The 10,614-nt window shown below is 31.8% G+C and overlaps 2 protein-coding genes across 5 annotated transcripts; one reads left to right on the plus strand and one right to left on the minus strand.

Annotated features, from left to right (window-relative positions):
• Window positions 1-1,133: 1,133 nt before the first annotated feature.
• On the minus strand, window positions 1,134-7,004 carry Arp8 (Actin-related protein 8). 4 transcript variants are annotated; one of them, XM_074121711.1, is made up of 12 exons: window positions 6,680-6,928; window positions 6,467-6,593; window positions 6,213-6,386; window positions 5,907-6,116; window positions 5,140-5,313; window positions 4,859-4,966; window positions 4,534-4,669; window positions 3,550-3,758; window positions 3,195-3,341; window positions 2,838-3,006; window positions 1,718-1,846; window positions 1,134-1,603 (listed from the first exon to the last, which is right to left on the minus strand). In XM_074121711.1, exons 2-12 carry the CDS (start codon window positions 6,482-6,484, stop codon window positions 1,437-1,439), a joined length of 1,641 nt encoding a protein of 546 aa, XP_073977812.1. In that variant the 5' UTR covers window positions 6,485-6,593; window positions 6,680-6,928; the 3' UTR covers window positions 1,134-1,436. The 4 variants fall into 4 exon arrangements, with proteins under 4 accessions (XP_073977812.1, XP_073977811.1, XP_073977814.1 ...); XM_074121710.1 differs by having other exon boundaries at window positions 6,467-6,602; XM_074121713.1 differs by lacking the exons at window positions 6,213-6,386; window positions 6,467-6,593 and having other exon boundaries at window positions 6,868-7,004.
• A 78-nt stretch (window positions 7,005-7,082) lies between these two features.
• On the plus strand, window positions 7,083-10,605 carry LOC141450860 (arrestin domain-containing protein 3-like). The gene is made up of 8 exons (XM_074121714.1): window positions 7,083-7,455; window positions 7,528-7,737; window positions 8,502-8,601; window positions 9,111-9,219; window positions 9,299-9,481; window positions 9,561-9,749; window positions 9,839-10,067; window positions 10,146-10,605. Exons 1-8 carry the CDS (start codon window positions 7,341-7,343, stop codon window positions 10,154-10,156), a joined length of 1,146 nt encoding a protein of 381 aa, XP_073977815.1. The 5' UTR covers window positions 7,083-7,340; the 3' UTR covers window positions 10,157-10,605.
• Window positions 10,606-10,614: the final 9 nt, after the last annotated feature.

Consider the following 10,614-nt stretch of genomic DNA (forward strand, 5'->3'; position numbering starts at 1 on the left):
GAATTTTCCCTGTTATCCAAATGCCCTAAGTATCTTTTAAGGCGTATCCCTCTTTCAAATACACCAAACCTAATATTAGTGTAGTGGTCGATAACCGCGGCTTGCGAGCCAAGTGCAAGGCACCTTAAGTGAAACCAAATGCAACGTGTGGGTAAATTGAAAGGTCGTCTAACTGATGAGAACCTGGAACCGTCCTACAATTAAAAACAACATACAAACCTGACTTACCCAAACTTGCCAAGGAGTTGCTAGGCCGTTGTTCACAATGGTATTAGTCAGTCATTGTCATGATTTAAATTTATAGATACCTAACAGTTTAATATCAATAAATAATATCGTTATAAGAATTATATCGTTTTATTCAATATGCCTAAGTTTAAATAAGACTTAAATCTAAAGTTTATTAAGTTATTTTTGAGAGCAATGTGGAGTTGAAGATTTAGTGTGGAGGTATTTTGAAACGGGTTGGACATAAAGAGAGGATGAACGAAACTATTAAACAAGACGTGTATAGATGGGTGAGTAGGAAGGGATCAACCTCAGCGATCAGACTTAGACTTAAATCAGGTTTTTGTTGGCAAAGCTAGCTCAGTAGTACCCTTATTAAGTTAATAAACCTACCTAAAAAATTAAAAAAATTTTAATCGTTGTACTGTTGGCATTTGGCTCAGTTGATTAAAGAGTTTGCAGACAATATATTAATGAAAATGCACACTGATCTAAATAGAGGTGTAACGTACCACTCCTCTCATTTACATTGGACCATCTTAGTAGATGGTGACTGGCCATACACCAGAAACATGTCCAGCTAGCACGCCTACAAAACTCTCAATTACAACATACTTCGTCTCTCTGCCTAATCTAGTATATCCACCTAAGCGACATTTGAAGTGGTCCTCCATTTGTGTATCTCAATGCTTCTCCGCTTCTTTTTCCTGCAATCCTAAATTTGCAATCCTGCAAAGACCCAAATTTATGCTCTCAAATTTATTAAACTTTGTATCTGTCATAAAAAAAACTGAAAATAGTAAAAAAGCACTTGAAATATTAGATTAAATATTTATAATATCATTAGGTTCAATAATGGCGACTAACTGGTTACGCATGCTAGGAATTTCGGGATCGAATCCAGATTATCACGCTATTGCTGATTTATTTTCTCTTTATGACAGCTTCTACAATTTATGCTTGAATGCACGAGTTGTCCGCAATTAGAGAACTCTGGCCGAAGCATGTCTATGCCCTTTGAATTCTCCCAAATCCCACATGTTGAAATAAATAATAAAATGAAATACATTTTTAAAATGTAAATAAATTTTTTATAATAAAATCAATGTATACTATTAAAAAAAAAAAACAAACAAACAAAAATTTATGCTCTGCGAATATTTACAATCTCAATCAAAATATACAAAAATTATTCCTTAAATCCGAAGTCACCAAATGAAAGGTGCTCTTTCTCTAAGCACTTTAACTCCATGCTTTTCCCATTCTGCCTTTGTAATCCACAGTTCGTGGGCAGATTCTAGGCAAGCCAGAATAGCTGCTCCTTTCCACGCTACAATCATTGGATCCATGGGTGTTGTTACAATATCAGTTAGTTCTGAAAATCATCTGAATTATTATATATCTTACTAAATTGATATCTTTTAGTTAATCTTGTATCTTAAACAAATCAACTCCAAATTGTGAATAAGCGAAAAATAAATTATCTAACCTGGTTTTAAATTGGATGGAATCTGTATCGAAATTTTTTTTTGAAGCCAATTAGAAATTCCTTTGAATTTCATTCCCCCGCCAACAACAAGAATGCAGGAATACATTTTCTTCTTCAAATCATCGGAAACTAAAAATAACAAAAATCATAAATAATAATCGAGAACATAGCCTAATTCATGAAATATATTCCACTGCTGAGGAACTGATTAACGTTCTATTCAAATTATCAATTACAAGGTTTCATTGGCAAAAAAACAAAAGTACAATACATGTATAACCGGGTAATTATTTCGGTCAATATATCTTTTTAAAAATTGCCTTTTTTTGTTTTTTGTTTATTAAAACATGGTTTGAAAAAAATCAGGTGTGAACAATCCCGCGAATTTCTTTTACCGCAACTTACGAGTATGTACTTAAATTTTCTAGAAATTTTCAAGTTTCACTAAAAAGTAGATGACTTCAAAATTACCCATGTTTACATGAATGATATTATTTAAAAAAAAAAAAAATCGCTAAAATTTCAATATTCAATTAGTATTTCCAGTAAAGCAATTTTATTCAAATTTGGAATTATTATTTGGGATTGCTTATTTAGACCTTACAAATACTTAATAGTTCAAAAGTCATACATTACAATGAAATATGACTTTAAAGTCATAAAGAGCAAAAGAAAGAAGAGAGAGAGAAAACTAGGATGGACAGTAACCAAAAGAAATAAGTATTATGTATGTAGTACATAGACACTAGCACTTCCAATAGATACGGACTGTTTGGAGGTCATATTACGAGCTTGAGGCTAATTTATTGTTTACTGTATTATTTACAAATATGAATATCTTTGCTATGTTTCGACAAAAAAATAATTGTTAAATTCTTCTGCAACCGAACGGCTTTCTGAATACTGTTTTTGAAAACAATTTAATATTAAAAAATAAGAAGCTACCTGGTCAATACGTTATTGTTCCGAATTATATAAAATATTTATCTGCCATAATCCTCTGTATAAAAGTTTATTAAATTAAACATACAGAGAGAGAAAAAAAAAACCAACAAAATCAATTTCGTCTGGCATATCAGTAGCTAAAAAATGTTTTATTAGAAATAAAAATTATACCGACCACATCTTTGTATACTCTGAAGAATCGCTTGATCAATGGATAATAACTGACTTGGAGGACCAGGTGTGAATTCAGTATCTCCAGTCATTTCAATATCAACAATATCTTCATCTGCAGCGGTAGTATTTCCACCATCCACATTGGTTTCTGGTGCTTCTTTTCCTTTCCGCTAATTAAACAGTTATAAATTCAATAAAAATCTATTAATTTTTATTATCAAAACTTTCTTTATTATATTTATTTGCTAACACAACGTTACTAAAACTTTTTATGTAAATTAACAACAAAAAAAAAAAATCATTAAATTCATTAGGATATGAAACGTTTTTTAATCAAATATTATAGTTATTTCTTTACCCCAGTTTCTCTAAGATAATCTGAATCATGTGGATCTGTCGGGTCACCTGTGTTCCTCTTCTGAGTGACCATTATTTTGGGTCCGGTGAGATTTAATAATTCTGGTTGAAAGAGGCTTAACGGTGCTATCATACACTCATCACCAACCTACAAAATATTTTTTTGCGCAAAAAAAGTAGTTTCAGATTCACTTTTAACATGACAGAGTATCAGTTTAATGTAGTTTGTGACTAATAGGGTTAAAAAATAAATTATTTTAAAAGTAAAATAAAAAAGAATTCTTCTATTAGTGAAGTAGAGGTATCTGAAGAGAAGGGAGGACATTAGAATTTTAATATTAAGTAGGATCTCTAACCTGCACTGTATATTTAGATGGCTGTCTGCGGGGTTGGTTAACTACAAACGACCTTTCTCTACAACCACAAACATCTAAATCCACGTGGCAAGACTCTTGCTTAAATTTTTCTAAGAGGAGAGCGTCAAGAGGATTCAAAGGGTTACATTCTTTGTAAGGGAAACTAGACTTATTTAATAACCAATAAAGGCATTGGGTTATGTCACCACCTATAAAAACATTAATAAATAATACTATTAGAATTATAAGGGTTGTGTAAAATTTAAAATTGCATATATTTGTACAAGTTCGTGCATATTATTGAAATTAAAAAAAAAATGTATTTGATAAAGGATGTTTTTTAATACTTTCTCTCCGATAACAAGTTCTGTGCAATTTACTCACTGCATATAATGCACAACGTAGAGGTTAAATTTCTACCATTTAAGGGTACAAAAAATATATATAAATAAATTTTCTACTTCCAAAGCAGAGTCTATCAAAAAGTGTTCACTCAACATACAAAGAAATTAACGTTAGGATCACTGATTTAATCCAGCACTATGACATTTTCAAGAGTTAAGGTTACAGCCCGAGGTCCCGAGTCATGTTCTTTGTAGACAACTGTATTGTGTCCTATCTATCTAATATGGACTATCGAACTTTATCAACTTCATGGTTTGATTCATCAAAGTTTTCTGGAGGATAATCTCGTCTTCAAACTTGTTTTACTAAATCCTCCTTACCCTACGAACAAATCCCTAAATCCTTATAGTTTAGGAATTTGAAATGGCGCGACAGATCACAGACGTTACTGTCCGCTCTACTGATCAACTTAGCTTTTTCATACTTTATAACCGAAGCAGTCGACTAATCTGCGTCGACGTGTAATTATCGGATAATAATAAGAGGGAAACAAGTATTTCGCAACAGAAGGCTTCAATGCCTAGTCTTACGAATTTTGTTTTAAATACTCGTAATAAATTTCCAGAGCTTCAATCCTACCTCCATAAGGTAAACGTACTCTTGTAGCGGGATGTGAAATTCCATCTTCTACACAAGAAACAGATGTCTTAGAATGGCCACAATCAACAACACAAGCTGTCCCAACACCAGCACCAAATGTTGCTCCCACATGGTCCTGAAAGATAAACTTGAAGCTTAGTTAAAGAGCTAAGATTTAAAGAGGGAAAATTAAAAGACTTTTGAGGGGTTTATAAGGCCTTGGTGTTCTAATGACCATGGCATTTGAGCGGAGGTAAGATGAAATTCAAAAATATGAAGCAAAATTTAAAACAGCATATTTTAACAAATTTGTAATAAAATTTACCTGCAACAAAAAACAAGACGAAAAGCCCATTTGAAGCAGCAGAGTTGTCAATTCTCTCAAATTTTGCCTGTTGTAAATGTCTGGGACTACTAATACAGCACGGTAATTCTGTAAAAATAAAAGTAAAATGGATCAAGGCGCACATTGTAATACTTTTTAAAGGAAACCTTACTATAAGAAATAGTTTAAATAACCATTTTATAGAAAAAACTGAAATTAATTTTTGCATCAAATAAATGACAAACTTTATTTCTTATCATTACGATTTTAATATCAGGTACCTTCAAATCCTGCAGCGGTATCTGAAGTTTGTTCTGTATAACCCAACTCCAAATGCACTCTAAGTCAGCAAGGACTGCCGTAAGTGATCCTCCAACTCCAGAATGGATGTTTAAGTCTCCTCGCTTTATTGGAAAATGAATGTTGTAATCCCAACTGGGGTTTAAATTGAGGACCTATTGAACATTCTTAAATAAAATAAATGTTCAATCAAAAAACACTTTTTAGTTTACATCAAAATGAAAATTCTAACTAAATATCCGTTTTCCCTCACAGAACATCAGAGAATGAAGTTCAACAATTTAACAAAATAATATTGATGTTTGTCTAAGTGTATTTTTATTTGTCAGAATTGGGTGCGTACTATATTCTAATTAAACAATTAGGTTATTTATATCTATTAAGTCAGCTTATTATTGTAGGGGTATGTAGCTATATAAAAGGGAGTTTAAATAAAATGAATGATAATAATAATAATTACTATTATTTTAATTTAAGGCACATCAACATCTGAGGGACAATCATAATTATTATTACAATTAATAATTTCAAATAAATAAGGGATTCTTTATATGAGTGACAAATTATTCAATCCTAAGCCATTTTTAAATCAGAGCCCTTCGTTACTTCCACTATTTGTACCCTCATTTTTCATGTAACTTAAAAAAAAATGCTATAATCAATTTCCTTTACAATTACGTTCAACTTTTCCACTTTCCTTTAAATGTTTGAAAACAAAAAGAAATAATCATTATAATAGACTGAATACCTCAGTTCCCACAACAACATCTAGCTCAGGTTTAACCCATTCTGTAATTACAGAGTTATTTACTGCTTCTGGTCTAGATCTCCTGTTATATTGAGCGATTTGCTGAGGAGGAGTTGCATATCTTCGCTGCCCATCAGACATCAAACACGACTGGAGACAATGTGAAATAGACAAACGACATTTGTCCAATTCAAGTTCAACATCTTTCAGCTGCACAAGAGAGAGAGAGAGAGAAAAAAAAAATCAGCTGAACAAAATCAATAATAAAAATTCATAGCTATTAGATTATTCAGAAAAATACAAAACCTTACAAATTAATGGTGGAAGTAAGCGGTCTACATACGACAGACCTCCATATAACCTTTTTCTTGCTAAAGCGTGCAGCTCAGTATGTGGATTGAGATCAGAAGCCCTTCCAATTTTAAGATACAACGAGCCCGGATGAATTACGATGATGCTCTGAGCTTGCATCAATGTTGGCTAAAAATATTTACTTCTTCTACGTAAATATAAAGTAAAAATACAATACCTCACTTCAATGAAGTAATTAATTTTCTCACCTCTTCTGTATCACCCATAGTGCAAACGATTATTTCAAATTATATAATACTTATTTACCAATTGTTACGGTCCAAGATGCCGAACGTTAGACACATTGAATATTCACGTAACCAAAAATAATAGAGCCTGAAATATCTAAGAAACCCGAATCAGCAAATGTTAATTAATACATCTATAATTGCTCGCAAAAGGATTACATCTTGAGTATTTACGTTATTTGGTGCAGCCTGTCTACTTGATACGATCAGAAAAAACTAAGATTTATCGCTGAAATTTTAAGAACCTCAAAAAAATCGTCATTTCCCAAGTGCAAACAACATGTCGAAAGTTGAAGCTTTAATCCAGTGTTGCACAATTACTCTTCAGCACTAATAAACTAAGTAGAGTTCTGTCAACTTACGCTCCTTTATCATTCATGGGGCCACTTGCCGACAGTGAATTGAAGATTTGAATGAGGCAGGTTTAATACAATCGAAGGTTTAAATGGAGCAGGTTACTAAATACAACGAAGAATTTTGAAGGAAGTGCTGATAGGGGAGCACGAGTGTATCAATCTAACCTTAATCAAGGTCAGAAGACGGAGTTCCATCCAATCCACATTTCTGGTCTAAACCAAAATAAAAATGGCAGTCGTGAAAGAAGATAAGTGGTAGAAGGGGAATTGTTGTTTTATAGAGAAAGATTTCTTGGAAAGACGTAGGGGTTTTTCTACACAACTATTTGCGCGATAGCTGCTTTAGTGTAGTGTAGTACATTATTTTCTAAGGAACCAAGAAGTTGTTTTAACTTTTGTTACGTCGAATATCTTTTTAAATATATCCATATATTGCTGAGAGCATCTTTTCGGGATATCTGCATTTTTATTTGTTTAAAATGAGTGTCAGAAGCTTTGAGATACAGTTTGACAGCCCCACAAACACTTATTATGCTGGGAGTAGGGTAACAGGAAGAGTGTATTTGAAATTAGACAAAAATATTAAAATCAGAGGTACGCCTAATTTTTTAGATTAATAAAAACCTAACAAAATTCTCATTGAACAAACTTATACTTTATTTTAAGGGCTTATGGTAAAATGTGTTGGATTCGCACATGTATCTTGGGAGGAAAAGGTTTCTCAAGGGCATGAAAAAGAAAAAGAGGAAGAGGAAGAAGAAAAAAAAAAAGGAGACGAAGAAGAAGGAGAAAGAAAAGAACGCGTAACCATGGAAATTTGTTCGGCAGATGAAGAATACTTTTCCAAGACATATTACTTGATTGGCAGTAACAGTAGTAAGTTAACTGCCTTAATTTTCTTTTATGCTATTTTGTTAGAGGAATTAAATTAGCTTTTTAATAACTGAGGTCTTGCTAAATAAAGCCTGGTAAATGTATTTTCCAATTAAAGTAAAATTAAATCCACCTAGAATTTACCTAGAAATTATGAATTGTGTCAGTTGTCTTTTAAAGTTATCGATAATTATTAAAACCCTGAAATATGTGCAAGGAATTGGAATGAACTAAAAGCATTTTAAATTGGGTACTACGAAACCATCTTGAACTATAGTGTGTTGGAAACATTTGTTTCATCCTAATTTGATAAATAACGGAAAATAAAGGTCAAATAAACAATTCCTTGTAGAGGGTAAATTAAATTTTAACGAGCCTCTTTAAATTGAACTGAATAAATGCTCCAAAGGAATTACCTAAGAATAATTTACCTGCCCTTTCAACTTCCGGGGAGAATTCAGCAGGACCTCTTTTCTCTCTCTGGTCCCCGTAACAATACCCTAAGTCTGTCGAAAGGGTCAAGTAAACCAGTAAACGGTGATTACATAAAACTATAATTTTTCGTATGCACTTTTTGACGATCAAACCTTATACTACCGTCTTACCAGGCATTTTTAATGTGACATTGGAGCAAGTATCTTGGATCACTCTCTAATTTACTTATTTAAACTCCCCAAATAAGTTTCTAAAGAAGGACACTAGAGGTATCCGAAGCGTAAAACATTTAAGAAAAATGTTCCTTTTTTGTTCCCTATTTTTTTTTCCAGGTGACATAACAATACCTGCTGGAAAACATAGTTACATTTTCTCCGTGGAACTACCTAAAAATCTTCCGACATCATTTGAGGGGAAATATGGTCACGTAAGGTAGATATAAAACTTGTATTAAGAAAAAAAAATTGCATCAATCTATACTTTTTAATCTAAAACAATTTTAGATGTCATGTTCAGAATAATGAAAAACAGAGCTTTTTAAAGATATCTTTCGTCATTGTGAAATCTAATTTGAAGAACATTTAAAAATGGATTTTTCCTATTGTGAGCACATATCTAACCTACTTAAAAATTATTTTTTAAAACATTTCATTAGTTTTCTTATGTCTTCACTCTTTAATAATTAAACCTAAATATATTATATGTATGTATACAATTCCATAACATAATCGCAAATATCATGTTTTGTATATAGCTCTGTAGAAAACGTAAAAAAGATAACCAAAACTGTAATTAATTTTTATCTTGAATTGTATAAAAGTCGAATAGTTAAATTTAATTGAAAGAAAACTAGAAATAAAAGTATGTCATAAAAGAACAGGATCATAATAAAAAGTACCGAACATTGCAATGTGTTAATTTTAATATTTAATTACATCCAGATATTTTATGAACGCAACGCTGAATTCTCCGAGGAAGTTGAACGAGCAGGCTTCTTCTTTGTTTCAAGTCCTATCTCCTCTTGATTTAAATAAACTCACAACTGCGAAGGTAAATTATTCTTAGGTAATTCCTTTGGAGCATTTATTCAGTTCTATTTATTAATACTTGTTTAAAAATGAATGTATAGGCTCCAGAAAAGCGAGAAACGTCCAAGAATTATTGTTGCCTTTGGTGTAAATCAGGCCCACTAACCTTAGTACTTTGGGTACCACAAACAGGTTTTGTAGCTGACGAAGAAATTCCATTAACCGTTGAAGTTGATAATGCTAGCAACGTTAAAGTGGAAGATGTAGAAGTTATTTTAAATAAAGTACGTTTACTAAAGGTTTATCTTGGCGCAAAATTATTAATAGATTGTAAATTTAATATCTTCTATGTAATGTTCAAAGGTAGAAAACTATACTGCATACTCTCCAAAAGTTTCTAAAAAATCCTTTAAAGAGTTATTGAAATATAGGACTTTGGGAGGAGTTGAAGTTAATGGTTCAAAGACATTCACCACAGCAGTCCGTTTTCCCACGGTGCCTTTTATAAATCTTAAATCTTGCACTGTAATTAATGTTAATTTCTACCTGCAGGCAAGTTCTTACTTCTTCTTCTTCTTCTTGTAACATTTACAGTTTTTATTTATATTTTTAATCCTTGTACTTGATAATTGATGTTCTAGGTTACGGCACTTGCGAGCAGAGCGTGCGCTACAAATCTCTCTGAAAATATCAAACTCACAATGGGAACTGTTGCGATTGGAAGTTCGGGAAAGAAAAATAATTTTTCTACTCCTACACCAAACAGTGATGTTCATTCAGCGCCTTATCCGCTACCGCTTTATCCTAATTTAAAAATAAACTCTTCATATTCTAAAGGGATATCCGTTAATGAAACGACACCAATTATTGGTAATTAACTTAAACAAAGTAATTATAATAGGTTACAAATATTATTTAAATTATTATTAATAGTATCCTTTGTTACAGTTTCAGATTAGAGGCAACGAAAACGAACAATTATTTTGGTTCATTCATCTATGTAAAAGAGACCAAGTTAGCATTAGCCGCTGGACGGACACTTTGTTGAATCTCGGGGGGGGGGGGAGTTATATTTCTTTCGAATAAGTGATATATGTTGATAGTTTTTAATGATTATTTTTTAATGGACATGGATTAAAACTACTCGTGGCTATTGCATGTATTCATATGTTTTTAGCATAAAATTATATATTTTTATATAGCAACTCAAAATAAATTTTATTAATATATTTAAATACTTTTTAAAAACAGTAATTGTAGTTAGACGTTGTGATGTTGCACAAAAAATATGTGCAAATCTAAAAAGATGTAAAGATTATGTACTTGAAGGAACTCTGTTTTTGTATTTTTCTAAAATTGTATTTTTAAATGGAATGTAATTGATTTAATAAATTTATTTCATTTATCATTGGCGCCA

Source organism: Rhodnius prolixus, unplaced genomic scaffold (assembly GCF_049639745.1).
Source record: "Rhodnius prolixus isolate KJV_2025 unplaced genomic scaffold, Rpr scaffold_8, whole genome shotgun sequence".
Lineage (NCBI taxonomy): Eukaryota > Metazoa > Arthropoda > Insecta > Hemiptera > Reduviidae > Rhodnius > Rhodnius prolixus.

Coding starts and splice junctions, on each gene's coding strand:
- LOC141450860 (XM_074121714.1), top strand. CDS start 7,341: ATGAGTGTCAGAAGCTTTGAGATACAGTTTGACAGCCCCACAAACACT. Junction 7,456..7,527: donor CAAAAATATTAAAATCAGAG/GTACGCCTAATT, acceptor CTTTATTTTAAG/GGCTTATGGTAAAATGTGTT. Junction 7,738..8,501: donor CTTGATTGGCAGTAACAGTA/GTAAGTTAACTG, acceptor TTTTTTTTCCAG/GTGACATAACAATACCTGCT.
- Arp8 (XM_074121711.1), bottom strand. Junction 3,759..4,533: donor AGTACGTTTACCTTATGGAG/GTAGGATTGAAG, acceptor ATGTTTTTATAG/GTGGTGACATAACCCAATGC. Junction 3,007..3,194: donor ATTATCTTAGAGAAACTGGG/GTAAAGAAATAA, acceptor CTGTTTAATTAG/CGGAAAGGAAAAGAAGCACC.